The sequence below is a fragment of the Poecilia latipinna genome, unplaced genomic scaffold, assembly GCF_001443285.1.
Source record: "Poecilia latipinna isolate Pla-1442-1.1 unplaced genomic scaffold, P_latipinna-1.0 Scaffold3056, whole genome shotgun sequence".
NCBI classification, from domain to species: domain Eukaryota; kingdom Metazoa; phylum Chordata; class Actinopteri; order Cyprinodontiformes; family Poeciliidae; genus Poecilia; species Poecilia latipinna.
In genome coordinates this window covers 31,480-54,223 of record NW_015115672.1, presented here as the reverse complement: position 1 = coordinate 54,223, position 22,744 = coordinate 31,480, and the positions used below count along the sequence as shown (strand labels likewise).

Here is a 22,744-nt window from a genome sequence, read left to right as displayed (position 1 = left end):
CCAGGCAGCAGAGGAACTTTTTAATGCTCACTTACTGCTCTGAGTTCAAGCTGAGTTAGTATTACACTGCCTCTAAACCACAGACTCAGACCCTGTATTTTGCTATTTAGTTGTGGCTATGTTCTTTCAGTATGAGCATAGCCAAACTTATCAAGTAGTGTGTGCTAAGTTATACTTATTTTACAGGACATTATTTGCTTCAAAGGTTTTTGGGAGAGGAAGTTCTCAAGGGAAATAAAATTTGACTTAATAAATATGTATTCAAGCATTACTGTTTTATATCCTGTTCTAACATCTTCAGCAGACAGTATGGTGAGTCTGGCTGCATTGCAGTGTCAAAGTAGATTTGGTCTTTATTGACATACCAGCATGATACAGTTGCTGCAGATTTTTTTAGTTGAAAATCCATAATGAGATCCTCCTGTTCCACCACATTCTCTTTTTCATTGAGATCTGGTGTTTATGGAGTCCACTGAACTATAAACCCTGGTTTTCTATTGTCATGCAATTTTTGAGCAAACTTTTAAAATGTAGCAAAAAAAGAAAAGAGAATATGAATGTTTTCATTTACTGGTTTGGAGCAAACCCTTTAGAAAGGGGGCCAGGCATCTAAGAAGTACAAAATAAGACACCAGGCTAGTCAGCGTGATTTAGGCAGAATGTGGCATTACGCATGGCTGTAACAAGATGTAGAAGTTTTTCCAAGTTTTGTGCCTCAATTAAGGCAGAGACTCATCAGTTTACAGGTAAGTTTGCTATGACAGATGTTCAGCAAATCTGTTTCCATCTCCCCTTTACGATATTAGATATTTTTCGTAAAAGCCAAAAACCACTTCAAGCGATCGTGAAAACCTTTTGCAAAATTGCATGTAATTTTACTTGCTTCTGACTGAGTACTGGAAACTATAGGTTACAAGCTTTCTGTTGGAAAATCATCTAATTGCTTTAGTTTGAACTGGTTGAGGATAGCATTAGGAGGGGCTCTGGCCAGGGAACTATTCCTGAAAGAACCACCACTGATTTCATGTGTCAGTAAACAAGTGGCTGCAGAAACGTAACTGGAGAAATGTTTGTTTTTGTGTCATAATAAAGTACAACATAAGAGCAGAAACAACCTCAATTTAACATTGTGAATATGTAAAAAACATTTACAGTTCAAAAGTACTGTTTTAATTATGTATTTCAACATATGCCATCTTCTCAGTTGCAAAGTCAAGACCTAACTTTGTGAAGTCATTTTTTTATGCAGAAAAACAAAACAAAAAAATCAGTTGAGCAAAGTGAAAACATAACGCATCATGTCCAGCTTTTTGCCCTACTCCTACAAAGTCCCTCCACTTTTAACCCACACATCCCTCACAAAGTCTCAACCATTCATTTTCTTGTCTTGCAAACCCTACTTCCACTTACCCCTGAAAGCCCTACTATCTTCAGAAAGTTTATGGCAGAATCTAAGTGTAAGACTTTAAAAAGTGTGCATACTTTGGGAAAAATAAACTATGTACAAAGTATAAATAGAGGACACTTCCCCTAAAAGACACAAAGAAAACAAATGGCAAGATGACATTTCTAAAAATGAGAGTGAAATATAATTCAATAAGATGGCTTGCGCTCTCATAACGAATGCATTTGTCACTGTCAGTTACTCATAGCATTCATTATAAAAGAATAATCTGGAATAACAATGATGCCTGACATGTATTAACAAGGACTGTCCAGCAGCTCCACATTCTCAAAAGAAACCAGTACAAACAAAAGACATGTCACATTACATTTTTTCCAACCTTAGCTTTTAAAAAATGTGCAATAATGTATATTATGCACATAAAGTGCTTTGAATCAACACTGATTTGTGTGCATCATAAAGCACCAACACAGAAGAAGTCATCATGACAACTAAAGTTGTAAAAACTCTTTGGTAAATTCAGCAAAATCTAACAGGGAACAGGTACTTAAATTCATAACTGTATAAAGTAGTTTCTTCAAAACAAGTAGTTTCTTCTATTTTTAAAATTAGAAGAACTTAGATAAATCAATCTTTATTTTGATTTGGAAAATAATTTTTCCAAATCAAAATCTATTTAGTTTCAGTAGTGGGTAAAGAATCCCTTCAAAGGCATTCATTCTTGGTTTAGCAGTGATGTAAAAAAAGCATGAATTACAATCTTGTAGAAAGTCAAAAAAGGTTCAGCAGCAGTTAGATAGAATACCTGAACAACTAAATTGCTCAGTGTAAAACAACAACCTCAGTGTAAAACAATGAAGAGGATAAACCGAGAGGTGGCCAATAATCACGAAAGCTCCAGTCCTACAGGGGAGAAAAACAGAGGAGAGAAAGTTCTTATGAACACAGTAAGATCAGATGAAACCCTAGTCTTCACTCAGCCTGTTGCACTTACAGCAATCGTTATAATGATGTACAACACACACACACATCGATCAAAGAACTGGACTTAAAACCAACATAAATAGTCAATGTTTTATCTCTCTATCAGTATATTTTTGACTATTGCATACAAAATGCTGAAAAAAACTTTATTTACCAGGATTCATTTATTTTTCAGGGAAAATGTTAAAATGTAAAGTTAGAAGACTTCTCTTTGATGCTGGTGATAAGCCATCGTTTAGAGAACAATGCTGCCTTTCACCTACAGGTACCTGGTTTAACCCCTGCAGGAACCTTCTATGTGTGGAGTTTGCATTCCTGAGACATCTAAATATAACTGTCCAATCTAATGTGATCCTAGGTGGGAGGTATGAGTACATTTTTGTCAGCCCTTACATGGACTGGTCACTATGTTTAGCCTATCAACTTAGCTTGGTAAAAACCAGTTCCTTCTTCTTCGCATTGCTTCGTCCAGAGGGTCTTTTTGACCCTTGGCTATTAAGAAACAATTTCTTCCTGGAGGCATGGACTCTGTTGAAGTTTTAAATGTTACCCAATAGCTGACATTTGTCTCTGACGTATGTAATGCACCAGCTCGATGCTACAAAGGTTACCGAAAATTGCCAGGAACAGGTTTTTAAAGGGTTTGGTTCATTTTATACAGTGCAGAGTGAAAGTGAACAGCACCAGCTTGAAATGGAATTATTTGTTCAGTTTTGGTGCCCAATCAAAGATGTGAAAACACCCGAAAAGACAAATCTGCCTGCATTATGTATAATCTTGGGTGTACTCATAGCCCCCTCCCAACATGAAATCTGAAGGTAATCTTTACAGCATACCACCTTCCCACCAGAGGACATTTTCACCCCTTATATTCTACTTACCCTTATAAACATTACATGTAAGTCAATGAATACTATGAGTGTCATCATGACAGTTTGCACCCTTTTGCTTACTCCACTCTATACAGAGTATTTGACTACCACATTACTTTATAAACATAATTGAGCCCTCCATTCTGTGGGTCTCATTGTCAAAAAAGAAGGAAAACTCCAAATATTCCCCCAGAGTGCAGGCAAGGTTATTTGCTGCTGTGTTGCATGTGGTGTTTATGTAATGAAGCCGACTTCTCGCCCTCTGTGTCTTTAAATGACTGCTCCTATAAAAAAAACCAACTGATACTGCTGCAGCTCCTCGCTGCCAGCCAGAATCCTGATGTCCAGCAGCAGCTGAGGCTTTTCAGGTCCCACAGATAACAGACACTTGCCTTCACCTGAACCTTTCCTCCTCCACAAACATGAAACATTTCCGTCAATGAAGACTCTAATGTCGATAATACTCTGATAATTTCCATATAAACATGTCTTTACGGTACAGAGACATGTTAGGCAGCAAACTTTACAACTGTACTGTGGCTGTTTCACTTATGTATTATAGAGCTAAGAAATTAATATAATTAGCGTTCCACCCCATTCCGCTATCTCCAGATTTGAGATTTTGTCCCTAACACCAGTCCTTGCTTTCCCAATTTACCTCCAAAGGGTGGAGTAGACATAATTTTGTAAACTCCCACACAAGGTAGAGGTCTCATCTCAAAAATCTACAACAGCATATAGATTTTGAGATCTATATGTTGTTACATATGTTACATTGAGCAATACTGTATCACTCAATACAGTAATGCTCAATGAGATCAGAGCAGAACGGTCAGAAGAACTTCAAATAAACTTCTCTGATGAGACTTGGTATCATGCATTGCATAGAGTAAACAGGTCAACTTCATGTGCTCGACCTGGACTAATTCAGTCCAATGTTCTTCATAGAATTCATTATAGCAGAGCCAGATTCTCAAGGATATATTCTGTAGTCAGTGAACTTTAAGGCAAATTTAACTCATGTTCTGGTCCTGTAACAAACTGTGCAGGACCTCTATGATATTTCAGACACTATCTTAAGTTTTGGAATAGACAATCAACCCAGTGCTGAATTGGCAATATTTGGAGAACCAGGGGAGAGTATAACAATAACATGTGATTTTAAAAATATACTGGCTTTTTCAACTGTAATCGCCCGAAGAAGAATCTCATAAACATGGAAATCAGAGCATCCACCCAAAGCTTCTCTTTGGTTGAAAGACCTGGCTCTGTTCTTTAAGTTAGAGAAGATCAAATGTTGTGTTAGAGCAGTGGTGCCCAAAGTCGGTCCTCGAGGTCCAGCATCCTGCATGTTTTAGTTTTCTCCCTGGTTTAACGCATCTGGATCAAATGATGGCTCATTAGAAGGTCTAAGAAGAACAATGACATGCTGAAAAAGTTGCTATTACCAGCAGGGAGATAACTAAAACATGCAGGATGCTGGCCCTCGAGGACTGACTTTGGGTACTCTTGTGTTAGAGGATTGATGAAAAACTTTCATAAAACTTGGGCCCCTCTACTATCTTATTTTGAGAGACTAGATGCCCTCCCTCAAACTTGAAAACCACATAGAAACTCTGCTGTTAGCCTGGTAGCTTCAGTAGTTCCTTCTAATTCTAACCACTGACAGTGATTGTTTACTTCTGTAGTTTTAAATATCCATGTTCTAATTCAGTTTGTGTACATATACTCATGTGCATGCTTGAATGTATGTTATCCACATATTTAAGTTATATTGTCTTGGTCTCTTGAGTTTTCATAATCTTTCAGCTGTATTATTATTACTGTTGTTGTTGTTAGGGTTAGCTGTTATTTCTGTAATCAATTATATGTTCTTGCCAGATTAAAAATAAAATAATAAAAAACTGAATATAATTAATTGCAAACATCTCCTTACACAGAACTAAAAAGTAAAATGGATACAGGACATAGTTTTTAATGGATTTTTCTGTTTGGTCGCTGGATGTTCTTAGGAAAGATGGCTTCTCATTTTTAACTTTCACACCAAGCCTAAGCCTCAGTGGACGTCTTCAATTTTCCTAAAAAATGACTTCTTCTAAGAAGAATGCACTACTTTCCTTCTTTTCGTTTTATGTCTTGTGCATTTTATGTAATTTTTTTATATGCTGTAAACACGGTGTATAATTTCTAACCTAAGATGTTGGTGGACATGCCCACCAACGTCTTGTCTTGGTGGGCAAGTCTATGTCTTTGCTAACCAGTTTGGATATCAGGGTTTTTTGTGTAGCTGTATTTTCTCTCTATATGGTGTTTTGTTTTGTTTTTACCATGTAGAATCAAGATGTATTTTCAATATAGCGAATATTGTGTGCCATAACTTTCTTCAGGTAAATAGAAACAAAAAATCAAAATGTCAGAATTATTTACTTATTACTCAAAAATCTATGGAAAAATTTTGATGGCATTACAGTTGTCAGATCTTTCTGCATGTTTCCTCTTGTATCTGATCTTATTAAAGATCTCCAGGATCTGAAGCAAAGATCCTAAAGATTAAGATATTTAGCTCCCTCCAGAAATACTATTTCAGATTCAATGTAATACTTTTTTGTTTTCATGGTTAATCAGATTTGTTGAAACTGATTGTAGACTTTAAGAATAAACTTAAATCCCATGGTGGTTCAATAATATTTAGTTTAAAATGTGCAGATTTCTGCAACCAGGCCACAGAATCTTTCTATGTTCCTTTACATTTTCCATTCGGACAAATGTGTATCTAGTTAAATAATACAGGATTGATGTCATTCTCAAGATGGGAAAAGCTCTGACATTTTTTAGTGTCTTAATTTTTTACATTACAGAAACCTGCAATCTTAACAAGAATTTTTACACATTTTTGTTGGGAACTGGGGTTTTGGCTCTTTGTGGGGATTTTGTGTTTGTCTCCTGCTTCCCTCATCATCCACTGAGGTGGCTGATTTAGTTATTTTTATGCTTAGATTTATTATCTTTCCAAAAGAAAGAGAGAAACTAATAAATAAAAAAAAAAAAACATCCATGTCCCTCAGATTAAAAGACCCTGTCCATAAGGCCAGGACAATCTGCCTTTTTGTTACCTATTTGCTACCTTAACAAATAGTTATGGTGAACTGTGGTTTCCAGTTCTTCCAGAGGCAAAAATAATAATAAAGGTGAAGTACTCACCTGTCCAGTGCCTAGTGGCTGCACTACCTGGAGGGTGTACCTGCTGAATGAGTCGGTACACTTGTGATCAATCACCTCATCACCTTGGAGTATATGAGGACTGGACTGTCAGCACTTTGATGCCTAAATGTTTGCCAGTTATGGTACTCAGCACTCCTCTGAGTCGGCTCTTTGAAGTTTCTCTGAGATTATTTTAAGTAATTTTTCCCTGTCACCTCTCTCTCAAGTGTTTCCTCGTGACGCCTTGGATTTTACCCACTGTGTAGCCCGAGTTCCTGGCCTTCTGGTTTCCCCCTCATGATGCTGTGGATTTTACCCACTGGTTGCCAAGTCCCTCTCCCCCTTTGCTGAAGAGTCACTGACAAGTTCCTGGATTCACGCTGGCAGTCAGATTGCTCCAAACCTCTTCTCTGAAGAACTTACCTGACCGCCCTTCACCGCAGCCTCTTCCATCTACCTCCACAGAACTGTCCGTCTGGATGTCACACTGGGACCAGGATCATCAAGGACCCCTGCAATGAGACCACAACCCCGGAGATCACAGTAATTCCCCCCTGGCGGAAATTCTCCAAGTAAGATCATTCCACTCCCTCAGAATTCAACCCATGTGATTAACCTTCAACTCACCATATCTCTCCTACTGTTTTCATAGTGTTGAAGACAGTACTTCAGCACTATCTTCTATATTCTATGGATGGCTTCCTATCCACAGAACAAGAACCACACAATCTCATATTTCACCATTGTTAAAATAAACTTTATCTGATTTCCTGTTCTCCTGGCTGAGTTCCGTATGTGGGTTAAAAGACTTCAACCCAACATAACAGAACACTCAGGCCAACAGTCAAACCCCACAGATGCTCTCAGGAGAACTTTGGCAGAACAACATTCACTCATTCAAACCCATGATACTGTTTTACGAGACCTGGGTTCCAGCCAAGCTGAAACAAATCGACGTCTTGAAGAGTTGTCTAACTTTTTACAAAGCTCTCTCCAACAGACCTCCGCTCCAGCTCCAGCCTCCGCTTCCAGTCCTGAACCACTGGCCACTCCACATTTTCTGAAATCCGTCCACCAACTCCAAACAAATTTTCAGGTGATATAAACCATTGTAAAAGTTTCCATCTACAGTGCTCACTAGTTTTCAATCATTCCCCTCGAAGTTTCTCCCATGATGGTGCAAAAATAGCTTTCATAATTTCACTTTTAACTGACCGAGCATCAGACTGGCCAGAAGTCTAATGGGCATTAGTCTGGGCAGAAGTTTCATTCACCTGCTCATTTGGTTGCACATTCGGATACTTTTTGATAGAATTTAAACAAGTATTTCATCAAGAATCAGATAAAACATCCTACTCCCGAGAATTATGGACAATCAAACAAGGACAGAGATCTGTGGCAGATTTTGCCATAAACTTGAGAATTAAAGCCGCAGCTTCTTGATTCCGGTTGCGAACACAATCTAATTTGATTCCAGTTTAATCCAACAGATGTCCATCGAAACCATGCCACTTCCCATGCCTCTCCGCCTTGGATGGTAAAGCACTACCTCAGATTACTCACAAGACAAAACCTTTGCTTATTTTCAAGCCCTTAATGAACCTTTGAATTCATATGTGGTAATCACAGCACACAAATTTCTTTTTTTGTTTTTCCCACAGCAAACTCATTCATAATCCTTGGTTTTGAATGGTTACAACAACACAACCCCACAATATGCATTTCTGACAACTGGTCAGAAATGCATATTGAATCTTTGTCACATAACTGTCATTCCACCTGTCTCTGCTCAGCAGTTCCTCCAGGTCCGCCACTGGCGAAATCACAGGAAGCAGACCCTCCCGACTTATCCACCATTCCAGCAGAATATCATGATTTAGCACCTGTTTTTAGCAAGTCAAAGCACTCTCTCTTCCACCTCATCATCCCTATGACTTTGCAATAGGTCTTCTCCCTGGAGCACCACTACCTACCTACTACTACTGTACAACATTTCACGACCCAAATGGGAGACAATGGACTCATTGGCTGCCGGCATTATTCGTCCCTCTTCCTCTCCCCTGGGTGCCGGATTTTTCTTTGTGGGGAAGAAGGATGGATCACTGAGGCCGTGCATTGACTACAGAGGTTAAAATCAGATCACTGTTAAAAATAAATATCTTCTCCCTCTTCTCTCTTCAGCATTCGAACCAGCTCATGGTGCAACAGGATTCACTAAACTAGATTTAAGGAACGCATACCATCTTCTCCGCATCCGCCAGGGGGATAAATGTAAGACAGCTTTCAAAACCCCTCATCATTCTATCTCAATTTTCTGACTCTGACAATAAGAACCATCCATGTGCTTTTGTTTTCATGCAGACTGTTCCCCTCAGATGAAAAAGAAAACTCCATAACTTCAGTTCAACACCACAGAACAGAACCAATGCTTTGCTGACCGTAAGAGAACGCCTGCTCCACAGTATTCACCCGGACAAAAGGTTTGGCTTTCTGCACATGACATTCCCCTTAAATCCATGTCCACGAAACTCTCAACCAGGTTCATCAATCCCTACAAAGTCGAAAAGGTCATCAGTCCGTCACTTTCTTCCATTATCACTCTGTGTCCATTCCACGTTTCCCAAGTTGTTTAACTTGGGAAACTGTTCAGACCAGCACAATGTGCCCTCCTTCCAATCCCCTCCTCCCTCCTGAGATGTCGATGGGCATCTAGCTTTCTCCGTCCGCTGGATCATGGACTCCCATCAACGAGGTCGTGGTTGGCAGTTCCTCGTCAACTGGGAGGGCTGCGGCCCGGAGGAGCGCTCTTGGGTCCCTGGATCATTTATTCTTGACTCTTCCCTGTTCACCGATTACCGTTCGTCTGGGCCGCCAGGTGGTGGTGGGGGGGTACTGTTGGGAACTGGGGTTTTGGCTCTTTGTGGGGGTTTTCTGTTTGTCTGCTTGCTTCCCTCATCATCCACTAGATGGTGCCTCGAGGCTGCACTACCTGGAGGGCGTGCCTGCTGACTGAGTCAGAACACCTGTGATCAATCACCTCATCACCTAGGAGTATATGAGGTACGGACTACCAGCACTTCTACACCTGGTGTTTGGCACTTCTACACCTGGTGTTTGCCAGTTATGGTATTCAGCACCCCTCTGAATCCGCTCTTTGAAGTTTCTCTGAGACTGTTTCAAGTAAGTTTTCCCTGTTGCATCTCTCTCAGGTGTTTCCTCATGGCACTTTAGATTTTACCCACTGCGTAGCCCGAGTTCCTGGCCTTCTGGTTTCCCCCTCATGACGCCGCAGATTTTACCCATTGGTTGCCCGAGTCTCTCTTCGCCTTTGCTGAAGAATCATTGACAAGTTCCTGGATTCACACTGGCAGTCGGATTGCTCCTCACCTCTCCTCTCATGAATTTATCTGTCCGCCCTCCACCGCAACCTTTTTACCTCCAAAGAACTCTCTATCTGGACCTCACATTGGAACCAGGATCATCAAGGGCCCCTGCAAAGAGACCACAACCCCAGAGACCACAGTAATTCCCCACTGGCGGAAACTCTCCAGGTAAGATCATTCCTCTCCCTCAGAATTCAACCTGTGTGATTAACCTTCAACTCACCATATCTCTCCCACTGTCTTCAGAGTGCTGATGACCCTGGCTTCCCATCCACAGAACAAGAACCACACAATCTGGTCATTGTTACCACACAATCTGGTCATTGTTAAAATAAACTTTATCTGATTTCCTGATCAAGTTTATTTTTATCAGGAAATCAGACTGATTGTATGTGGGTTATGTTGGGTCAAAAGACTTGGACCCAACATGACAATTTTATTGTCACTGTATATGGAAATCTTACAGATATTAGCTATGCAACAAACACCTTTTTATGTCTGCTTGTTTTTACTGCAACTTGCAGAAAATGTGGGAAATCTGAAATTAGACAGTTTGATGCAGTGACAAATGGTTTGAACAAAAAGGTTACATAAATTACAGATATATGGTCAGGATTATCCTTTCATTGACTTTTAAAATTATCCATTAATTTTCCAAAGCCTAAATTTCTTCTGATTTTTTTTTTTTTTTTTTGAAATGTTAAGTTACACAGTCAAAAATTAACAGCAAATAATTCCGGTTATTTTTGAATAATGAGGGGCCATATTTTCACTGTTCTGACTAAATATTCAGTTAGCAAGCTAATATTTAGTTTGGGCATAACTATTTATGCTAACTAAAGATTTAGTTTTGTGCTAGATATTTGCTTTACAAACTAAATATTTAGCATACTAATTAAGTTTAAAACTGTGACAATTATGAATATATGGTGAGAACAATTAACCCTCATTTGTTTCTCTTATGATAACCCAAATTATTACATTTATTTTTCCGAGAGAAAGAAACTAAGTTAAAAAAAAAAAAAACATCCATGTCCCTCAGACTAAAAGACCATGTCCATAACAGCAGGACAGTTTGCCTTTTTGTTACCTACTTGTTATTTTAATAAATAGGTAAGGTGAACTGTGGTTTCCAGTTCTTCCAAAGGCAAAAATAAGGGAAAATCTGAAGGACTCACCTGTCCAGCTTAGCGACTCATCTGTGCTCTACCACAAAACTCATGGTGGTCCCATCAAACGAGGGTGGGGCAATGATCCTTGGCCCTTGCTGGGAGCTGATGCTGATGACTGGCTGGTTCATGCTGGAACATCCATGCGGTAGCCTGTTGGAGGCGCCATGCTGTTGAGCCCCTGAAGCTGCCTGGGGAGGCTTCGTAGTTGCCATATAGAAAGGACTCTCCATGTACATTCCTTCAGACTGCTGTGAGGAAGACTTCTCTACACCCTCTACCTCTGATGGCACGGACATCTGTGACTGTACCAGCGTTCGAGGAGGTATCACTGAAGGGGTTGGCATGAAGCCTGGGTAGATCATGTAGGTATGACCATATGCTCCAGGACTGAGCGCTAGCGGCGATATAGGCATTGGTACTGGTGTCACCGGAGGCTGTGGCATGGGTACATCCACATACTGGCGTGTTTCTGGGTCAAAAAGACGTTTTGTGGCTGGGGACACCAGCGTGTCCACCAGGTAGTAGTTTCCAGTGGTGGGATCTAGCAGCATTTTCCTCTGTGTCGCCTGAAAGGGGTCCAGGGTGGGGGCTGGAGTGATTGCTGGGGAAAAACAATACATTTGTGGCTGATTGGCAGACACAGCCATTGGTAGGGAGTGATAAATAGTAGCAGAGGGGATCTCTGGTGAATGGGTCTCCATTACAATACTGGAACGTTTTGTTCTCTGACCGTAGTCCTCCTGGACTCTAGAGGTACAGTCTTCATGTACTGCAGGAGGGGTTGGCAGTGATTGATGGTGAAGAGTCTTTGAGGTTTTATCTGTAGTTGCGGCCATTTTACTGTTGTTGGGCTGAAATTTGACTGGGATGGTTAGGTAGTTCTCATTGTCAACCGATGCACCTGAAAACTGATGCTCAAATCGGTTCACTCCCCTCGGTTCAGCATCTTTCTTCCCACAAACTCCTGTCTGACTGGTTTTGAATGACACAGGCAATTTAGGAGACTTTGGTGCAAAGCTTTTGCCACTGAAAGGTGTGTGTGGGGCGGTGTTTGATTGAGGAACATCAGCAGCTGTGTAGGCCTTGGATTTGGAGCTAAAGCTGGACATGCTCTTGCTCCCTATGGTGCCAACTGTTTGGACTGACTTAGTGACCAACCTTTCATCATGGCTATTGGATGACTGAAGCACTTTAAGTAGGTCTTTATCTAGCCACCTTAGGGAGCTGTCAGTGCTGGAGGGCGCTGATAATGCCGGGTGGGTCTTGTCTATATTTGGGTAGGAATCTCTTCTGACTGCTTTGTCTGTATTGAACCCTCTCCCTCCTCTTTCCTCAGACTCTTGCTGCTCTTCACTAGCTATGAGTGACAACACATGGCTGTCCGTCAGACGCTCAGGCTCACTCTTTCTCCTCCACTCATTTTTATCAAACACATAAAGTTGCTCCATAGTTTTCACTGCAGCCTGGAGTTTCTCCAAGGCCACCTGATTTGTGACTTTTGACTCCGGTTTATTTTCTGCCGTCTCTGACACCGTTTCTTGCCTTGTTGCACCTGTTTTGCCCTCATTGCTCATCCCAGTGTTTCCCTCTGAGCTGTTCGAGGTATTTGCTGCTCTCCCTGATGCCTTCTGGGGTGGAGCACTCTTTACACCCTCTGGAGACGATCTGCATGTGTCAGACTGCTCCTGTTTAAGGTTTCCGGTAGGTTTTTCTACATTGTTAGTATTTACAGACTGACATTTTATCACCATGGGGGACACACAGTTAGGATTACTGTTTTGCATCTGCTTCTTTTGCTCTGAATGAATTTCAGAGCTAAAGGAATTTGATTTATTTTTGTTCTTATCCAAGGAAACTAAGTGGTAGGAACTTTTAACCAGCTTACGCACATCTCTGACTTGGTGTATGGGAGTTTGTAACTTCCCTTTATTATCTCTGATGTCTCGAACCATAAAGTGCGGAATTTTATCTGAGGACTCACCCTTCAGAGCTGCAGCCAGGGTTTGGCATTTGAAGTCCTCTTTTCTGATCAGACTTGATGGGCTAGCGGTGATATTCGAGGCGCGCAGCTTGGAGCCTCCAAACTCTTCCATTTTATTATCTTTAACGCTTCTTAGGTTGATTTTAATTTCCGGTGATTTGGATGATTTTGAGCTCCTGGAGTCTGTGATGTATAAAGTGTTGCTTCCATTCCAGGAATAAGCTCCTCTCTGCAGCTGCGGGCGCACCTCTCTGTCACTGGGCAGTAGTTGGATACTTGGCACAAACAAATGAGACATTTTAGTCAGTTTACCGCAGCTTGCAGAGAACGGATCCCACTCACTCTCTTTGTCATCAACTGGAGGCAGCTTGTCCAGCAGAGTTTGATGGTTTTTATGATCCTTTTGAAACTCTAGCTCCTCGTCCTTCCAGCATCTGAACGCGCTATTTTGGCTGCGATGCAATGCGCCTTTTTTAGTATCAATCCCAGCTTCATTGGCCGAGTTTAAATTAGTTTCTGTTGCGGGAGCACACGCGTCTTGCCTCTTACTATCACATGAGCCGCTGTCCACAAAGTCCCCTAATTCATCCACGCACATTATGGCATAGTCACAGCCCCTCTCAGAGAACTTGGAGCTCTGCCTCTCCAGCTCCCTGTTCCCCTTCCACTTATTGTTGCTCTCCTGCAGCACAAAGCCCGGGGACGGCGCCTGGTGTGGCTCGCTGATCTCCCCCCTCTCCATCCTGCGCTCCTGCTCAAACTGCATCTTCTTAGAAAGAACATTTTTTAACAAACTGGAGGCGAATATGGCTTTCTTATGCGTGTCTTCCATGGTTTTAGAGGGCAGCTTGCTGGCCCCTCTCTGCTGGCTGCTCTGCAGGCTCTTGGTAATATCATCCGTGGAACATGATCCTGCTGCGTTTTGCGCAAAGTTAGTGCGCCTTTCTTCCCCAGACATTCCCGATTTGACATTGCAACAAAAATTCAGAGTCTCTGTGAGTCTGATCACTCCGCTGTGGCCCTGCCCAAACTTTCCCATGAGCTGGATCTGCTTTGATGACGAGGTGCTGCGGGGGTTGGCTTTCAGAGCAAAGATCTTAGTTGTGGGCTTAATGGTGCCCTTATAACCTCTGTTGTCGCTGTTTTTGCCTATTTCATATGAGGCCGCAGGGTTTTGACAGGAAATCACACTTTGGTCCAGTCCCTGAGACATGTTCACGTTGCCATATTTCAGATCCAGAAATGTGGACCACGTGTTTTTCCTCCGGCCATGCTCTGATGCAGAGGACTCACTGGAGGTGCTGAAATTGATGGCTTCAAAGTAAGGGTAGGCCAAGCTCTTGAAGGCTTTGGCTGTGAGGTTGCGCACCTCCTTGTCAGCGTCGTCCAGCTCGCTGACAGCGCTGGACGTGCCGCTGGAATACTCTGTGACCTCTTTCCCCCTCAATCTGCCGCCAAAGTGCGGGCGTCCGGGCGCGGCTATGAAACACTTCGCACTGTCACACAAGGTCTCTGCCTTCCCATCCACTCCCCTAAAAACATAGCGTCTCATGTCTCCGGAGCGCCTGGCATGACAAAGGATATTTTCCTCCTCTTGGATGCTGCCAGGGTCATTTATAGCTCGGGATGTGGTTCTGATTGACATGTGGATCTGTCCTTCACCCTGCTTCTGTTCGGGATCATCTGAGCTGCAGAACTTGGCCGCATCGCTCAGATCACTTTCAAGCAGAGTGCTGACCGCTGCTGCTACTGCTGCAGCGCCCTTGGAGCAGGGCGCCCCACAAGCCCCTGTCTCACCCGCAAAGGAGTAGCCTATGAATGGGTACACCTGGTTCTCATCTTCAATGTCCCAGCTAGTGGAGGAGCCCACGCCCAGGTCGTAGTCCCCTTCATGGTCAGAGAACTCCGAGAGCTGAATCTCGTGCGTGGTAATGTAATGATCCTCGGTTAAGGACAGAGCGGATTCATCAGAGAGCACCAGGCTGACATTATCTACCTCCTCACAGTCCTCACACTCACTTCTCCCACTCAGATAGCTGTTGGTGCTGTGGGATTCCTCCTCGCGGTCTGCCTTGCTGCCCATGCCTTTGGACATGGTGGTGTACGTAAATGTGCTCTCACCACTTTTCTCTCCTATTTGTAGGCTAGTCTCAGTTTTTTTCAGGCAAGGTGAGGATGATGGAGAGGGGAGATTTCTCACAACTTTCATGCATTTCTCACCTCTGGTGCTTTCTCCTCCCTCCTTGCTGTGCATCTCCTTCAGGTCAGAGTTTGGCTCCGACGCACAAACTGCTTCAAATCCACCGTTTTTAGCAATGACAGACACTTGGCTCCTCTGACCAAAGCGACAGACCTTCTCGTCCTCGGACTCCAAATCAACATATCTGGTTTCGTCCTGCGTTTTCAGGATGTTTTGCTTGCCTTTTTGGAGCAGATCTATCACTTGCCCACTCGCTGCCAGCTTTTGGGTGCATCTTCTCTTTGTCTTCATGTCTGTAGCGGCGGGTTTAAGCTTACATTTGGTGTCTGACACAAAGCTGGCAGCGCAGCTGGGGCCACTGAGGACTTCTGCTTCCTTCACCCAGAGATGGTGCTGTGCACAAAGCTCTGCGTCCAGCCAGACAGACTCCAGTGACACCGGAGCACGCCAGACATTCCGTCTCAGCGCATGTGAAATCCTAAAAGGAACCAGAGATATAACCATGTTCTGTCTAGGACATGACACAAGCTGGTGTCGGTAGTCGCCTCCATTTAGATTTTATAAATATTTGAAGTTAAATGACAATACTGTAAACAGTTTATTGAGTTATCTTTCATAATAAAAAATAAGCTTCTTCAGAAATCTGCTTTTAGCTTTACATTTTCTACTTTGTTCTCAGTATGTTTCTTTAGCCAGTTGAATCTATCATACAATAAGATTCAAAATCAGTTCAATCTCTTTCAATTTGTTCCCATTTATCAAACAATGTAGCCACGTTTAGTTTATTATTCTAATTAAAAAAGTTTTGCATCTAAGGAAAACCTGCAGACTGCATTAAGTCTTTGACTTTGCAACAATCCCTCATAGTGGGCATTTATGCAAGGACAGTGGATAGAAAAACTCATTCCCCTTTAGCAGGAAAAAACCTCCAGCAGAACCAGCACCTGGCTCAATGTGCCACGACCAACTGCAGGAAGAAATAGCAAATACACAAAGTTGCAGAAGTTCTGATCCAGGAGTACTTTTTATGTTAAAGAAAAATAGAGGGCTACCTGCATCAGGTGCTCCTTTATTGACTTAAGTTAGGAGAGAAAAAATGTTAAATACATAAAGATATAAATGTATCATTTATGGAAACAAAATAAACTGCAAAAGCCTGTCACTTACTCAGAATGGTGATATTTGGTGATTCTCCCTGAAAATGCTTAACCCAGCACTACATAATATTTGCACAGTCTTTTGAAATCTACAGTGTAGCTACACTTTACTGTAGTTGTATGTTCACTGTAAATTAGTAAGGTGAACAAGTATCACACATCGAATGTTTCACATTTTAGTGCATTTGCTCTTTGCAGTTCGAATTTGTTCATAGCAGTCTAAAAGATAAGTACACAATGTTATTAGTGTACTTTTTATGAATGTAGACCCTCATAGAGTGAAACCTGAGCCTGACACTCTCGTTATCTCCAACTTAATTTTTATCCAGAATAAAACCTGATTCTCCAGAGTGGCATGCGTTTAAATGTTTACTTGTCTCCCATCTGAACTGTTTCTCTCAGGTGAACCTCTAAAAAACGTTACTCTGATGCTTATGGTTGTAGAGAGTTTTACCCAAACAGTGTTTCTTATGGTTGTTTTAAGTAAGTCATGTTATTTGTTTTTGCACAATGCTGTGAACAAAGTAAAGTCGCATAGAGTGCCAACATAAATGTTTAGTGTCTGAGACTTACTTACCTTATTGTCCCAGTAAAACATTTCTGGGTGACTTCTTTGCCTGTAAATGTTAGAAGTAGAAAAAAAATAGTCAGCAATATCATAGAATCAGTTGACGCTGGCATTAACTATGAAGTTGTTTTAAGTGTAGACCTAAGGGAGACAAACTAGCTTAAAAGCTTTCCATTCATGATGTGAACATGCTCATCCTTGCAGGGTGTTGAGGGGGGTTTGTGCTGCCCATCTCCAGCAGTCCATCACAGGTCACAGATTGGTGACCTGTGAAGCTAACAATGAATAAAATGTATAGAAGAGAAATGGTAGATTAACAAGGGGAATAAATTCTGTCCAATTATTTTAAAATCAAATCATGTTTATTAAGCACTTAGTGTTGGAAACACACCAGTTTTTGCTGTTAAAAATTTAGCCCGCTACTCAGGGTAAAAAAAAAAAAAAAAAAAAAAGCCTTACACTATGAAGATGGATGTGGAGGTTCATTCTCAGAACTGGTGTGGTGATCTGGTGGAGCCAGAGCCTCTTCTGAGACAGGAAAAATATGTTGAAGATAAAAACAATAATGAACGAGTTATAAAAACAGCCTCACAATATCAAAGTCTCTTTGGCATACTGAGCTTAATCAAAACCAGGCTAAGTTTGAAGAAAACTATAAGTTGCAACACACAGAGTCTCCATGCAGTTTCTTCAGTTATTACATGAAGTTGAATGACTGTTACAGTAATAATCATAAAAATCACAATAAAACTGATAAAATAACTACTTCTGAAACCAACGTCAGTTTGTTTATATATGTACTGCACTGCCAAGCTAGCCTGAATGTGCTGAGGGAGCTTTGTTGTAGTTCTTCACACGGGAAGAAAGCGAGAATGAGTTGAGAGGGGTAGGTTGGCCGTGATATTGGATGGCGGGTGGAGCCACGGTCACGGCTCAACCTGTCTGTCGCGGACAGACGTGATGTCATTGGAGCTTCCGTAGTTGGGTCACGCTGAGGCGATTCCCATAGTGAGACACCGAGCGAAGTTAGAAAAAGAACTGACATTTTGAAGCAAACTTACCACCAGCTAGCAACACGTTGGCAGCTTTCCTCCCTTTGGTCTCCGTTGGTGACCCACATTTCATTTCCATGCAGCTCTTGTCCAATTGTGTTGTCATCTAACTCGGACTAGGAGGTCACCAGCTTGAGTTTACCAAAACTACTATTATCAAGGCCCTCTGTACTTTTAAGGCAATATTATGCAAGTAAAAATGGCGAATTTGAAAAGCATGTGTTATTTTCCCCGGCTTCATGGCTGTTCTTCTTTTTATGGCGCTTTAAAAAAACAACAACAACAAAAAGTGAAGATCTGCATTACCGCCCCCATCTGGTCTGGAGCTAATGCCGTTCACTAATACATCTGAAAATAGACTGGGTAAGACAGCTTCCGTGTTTTAGTAAAAAAAAAAAAAAAAAAAAAAAAAAAAAAAAAAACCCTCAGAACAACAGATCATATTCGGAGAGATGTAAAACTGAAGATACCAGCTACATTTTGTGTTCAGGAAAAGTAATGTTTTTGTTGTAGAACCTCTGTCACTAAACTGTCAATATTTGATGTTTTGAGGCATGAACATATTATTTACTACATTGTTAAACAACATTACATCAAGTTCCACTACAAGGATTATTTTTTTATTCTTTGCCATTTCAACAAAATAGTAAAGATTATTAAAAAGGCATACTTCATTAGCCTAAAGTATACACTGAGATGTAATGTAAATCATATAGAAATGTGAGTATATTTAATAGTCAATAGTTTACTTTTAATTTTAAAATATTATATTTTGAGCATATTAAAATATACACAAAATATCTTTGAAAGCATATCTTTTCATTGGTACACTTGAGAAAATACATATTTTGTTCACTTAAAGTATACTTTCATTAAAAGTGTATTTTGGTACAATTAATTTAAGTGTGTTTAAAGTTATAATGTCAAAATCGGTAAAACCATACTCTTAGTATACTTTGTTTATATTTTTATGTAGTATACTTAAAACTTAGTATGCATAAATTGTATTTACACAAATGTAAGTATGTTTGAAATATACTAAAGTTTTTTGTTTTTGTTTTTTTCCACTAGGGACCAGCTGAATACACCTCTAAGCTCAGTGTTTCAAATCCAAGCACCTAAAACTCCTCAGATTTGAACACTGGCTTCATATTTTTAAATATCATCCGAAATAAGTGTTGCTATTACTGCTACTCCTACTGACAACAACAACACAACAACGACAGCAATAATAATGTTGGAAAGCTGGGGTTTGGGTTCTGTGTGGCGTTTCCATTATTCATCCACTTCCACAGTTTCTCCACCAGATGGAGCCAGGGAGTTGGTGTCACGGATTCCAGTAACAGAAACTTCCTGTTGCTGCACAGATGATGTGATCATTACAGACACACCTGCACAACATCTTCTGAAATCAACCAGAGGAGTAAGTGGCCAGTCCTCCAGTGCCTGAGTGTTAGCCATACATGGTGTTCTCAGCAGTGCTCCGGATTCTGCTCCCTGTGCTTTGTTTCTCTTCGAGCTCTCCAGACTGAAGTTCTCTGGATCAAGTCCTATGACTGGTAACGTCTCGCTCCTCTTCCTCCAAGTCTGTCTGCCCTCCAATGGTATACTTTCCAGCAACCTCCACCAGACCACTCCATGGATTCCCTGCTCTCAGTTTCACAACTCCGGAGTCCACAACTACACAAGTTACAAAACCTGGAAACCAATCACTCCTCCCTGGTGGACACATTCCCATAATTAGAGCTCCATTCATTACTACATTCATCGTTAGTGACTCTGCTACTTACCAGTGGTGGCGAAAGTACTCAAAAAATGTATTTAAGTAAAAGTACAAATACACAGACAAAAAATTACTCAAGTAAAGTAAAACTACCACATTAACATTTGCATTTAAGTAAAAGTAAAAAAGCACTGGCTTTTAAAAATACTTAAGTATTAAAAGTAAAAGTACTCGCTGAATGCATTATCTAATCCCTAATACAATATAATTAAGTGAACCAATCGTATTTAATTTTAATACATTAGAATTGTACCATTTTATTAATGAACAATGCCACAGATAAAGCATGTTTTTATTACATTTACTCTGTAACATAGTTTAAACTTAGATATGTGATTCTATGCATCATAATTTCAGGGATGGAAACATCTCGTCTCCTGTCCTGACATAGCATGAACTTCACTTTTTTTGCCACTAGTGGCATTTATTTTTAAAGAAATCCAACAGAAGGGATGGAAAGAAGGTGGGTGGGAGAGGACATGCAACCGAGGAACCATGTAGCAGAGTTGTAGTCAAGACCACCTACCCTAGACCATGTCAAGACCAGCACAAAAAAATAAAGTTTTACCTATCAAAATTGCTTCTCAAATTGATCTGAAAGAGCCACATTCCATAAAACATCTAGATATTAAATACTTAAAACTGAAATAAATTTAATCAGCAAAGATACGTCCAGAAGAATCGGATCGTTCCTGAATGTCATATCAATGCAGACTTTGGTCACAGCGTTGTCCCATATTTGCGACACCTCAGTCAACACCTCCACACAATAATTCAGCGCATGAGTGACAACTTTTTTTCATCGCAGATGAGTGATTCTATAATTGCAGATACATTTGATGTCCAGAGTCATTATTTTTGGTCTGGTATATTAAAATATTTCAATTTTTAAATGTTTTAGTAATTTATTACTCATTTTAATGGATCATAATATTTAACAAGTAAAAACATTTAAGTAAATACATTTAAAATTGTTTTATATAGCTGAAAAACCAAGACTTCTTGTTGTCCGAGTTGGGTACTGTCTTTTTTATTAACCTGAAAATTGATGCAAAAACCTATGTTTTATGATTTTTCTTTGGTGAATTTGTTTTTTTTATTTTTTTTAAACTGCCTAAATGGTCAATTTAATAACATCACATTAAATTAACTCAAAATACCCTTATTTTCGAAAAAATATGTGTCCGAGAATTTTTTCTCAACTCTGTTACCATATGGTTTTGTCTCTGTAAATCTGTGAAATTGCCTTCTATGGCTATATAAACTACATAAAATTAAGTCATTTACTTTTCCTGTAAGACCTCAAACACACATAGGTCTATGTGCCATTCTCTGGGAAATATTTTAGTCTAAAAATCACAATCACCAGGGGTTATTGTTTTCAACGTCAATCTTGTTACCAAAGTATCATGAGAAAAATACCACAGATTTTTGATCAGAGACAAGTTTATTTAATGGTTTTTAAATAATTATATCAGTGGTGTCATGTTTTTTCAGAATTTCTACTCACAAGTGGAGTTTTTCATGAAAATGTTTGAAATTGTCAATTTTGTTACCATCAACTCTGTTACCAAATAGGGTAACAGAGTTGACAGTAACAGAGTTTTCAGTTCGAAATTATTATGGTCCTGTCAATTGTCCAGAGCACCATATACATTGTTGGTTGACTTCTGCTGTGATTGAGTATTACTGACCAATTTTATTTCTAAAAGAATGATGGTTTTCAATGAGTTTTAATGAAAAACGTTTGACCCTATGTGAATAACTCTTTGAAAAGTTGAGTATCTTTTGATTTTTTTAAATGTATTTTTAAGTAAAACATCTCAATTTAAAGTATTTGGGTAGTAGGACACTTGGTGTAATGGAATAAAAATATTTTAGTCTGCTAGAATTTATTGTTTTTTTCACTCACTGTCTATATTGTCCGTAACAGAGTTGACATAACATACCGCAAAACATACGTTTTTTCTGAGAAAAAATTATAAAATATGTAGCTAATGTTTGGCAATTACAGATTTTTTTAAAGTTTAATGCCTTTTCAATAGACTACATAAGAAACTTTTTAAGAAATGAAAAGGTTTTTTTTGTCATTTCTTGAAGTACCAAATGTATCTCCAATTAGAGAATCACTCACAAGTGTCTCAGTCAGTACAGCTAGCTTTGCTAGCATCACGTCCACAGATCTTACCCTTCTTTAAGCTTTCCTTCCCACTGACGCTAAAAGTTGGAAGAAGTCCCCACCGTCTGTGAAGCGAAGCGCTGCTGATTTTACATGTCGATTTATGCAGGGCTATTATATTACTGATGATTAGACACATAGACATATAAGCATAGACGCCTCATGGACCGCTCTCGCCTATTGTCGTTGACGAGATTTAGGGCGGCCATCTTGGAGCGGTACTCCACTCCACTCAGCGTTATGTGTTTAGCAGCACAATGACGTATCAGCGGATTTAATCGATCATAACACACTTTTTTGTTTCTGTAAACCATATTCAAACATCTATCAAAGCAACATTTAAAAACAATTGTATTCTTTAAATATGTTTTTAATACATAGTTCAGCATATTTAAATATGCTTAGTGGCTATAACAATAGGAGTGGAATATTCTGATATCGATGTGTCAAGAGCATATTACAAAGCACACAGCCGTTCATAATTTATTTAATAAATGTTTTAGTAATATCAATACATATTTTATATAACTATACAAACACTAATAAATAAAGATTAATAATGGCACAAATAAATAATGATTAATACTGGATTATATATATATATATATATATATATATATATATATATATATATATATGTTTTTCAGCCGACGAGTCCAAAATCCGAGGTGAGATTCATCCGTGCTGCAGTGAATCCGTCTCTCTTTATAGATTTCTCCCTCTTCTTCCTCACATCGTGTCTTTAGGAAACTTTCAAAACAAAAACGGAAGATTTGGGATGTATTTTACTAGTGAAAGAATTACATA

At 40.0% G+C, this 22,744-nt stretch overlaps 1 protein-coding gene across 10 annotated transcripts in view; it reads right to left on the bottom strand.

Annotated features, from left to right (window-relative positions):
- Nucleotides 1–327: 327 nt before the first annotated feature.
- Nucleotides 328–22,744, bottom strand: part of cunh4orf54 (chromosome unknown C4orf54 homolog) — a 25,880-nt gene continuing 3,463 nt past the window's right edge. The window contains exons 2-4 of one of the 10 annotated variants that reach the window (XR_001422972.1): nt 17,065–17,451; nt 16,933–16,972; nt 328–6,974 (exon numbers count right to left, since the gene is read on the bottom strand). Coding sequence is in view for 3 of the 10 variants with exons in the window: in XM_015022598.1 (XP_014878084.1) it covers nt 11,041–15,702 (4,662 nt within the window). In the remaining 7 variants the exon portion in view is untranslated. The other 9 variants (XR_001422973.1, XR_001422971.1, XR_001422970.1 and 6 more) reach the window with 9 other exon arrangements.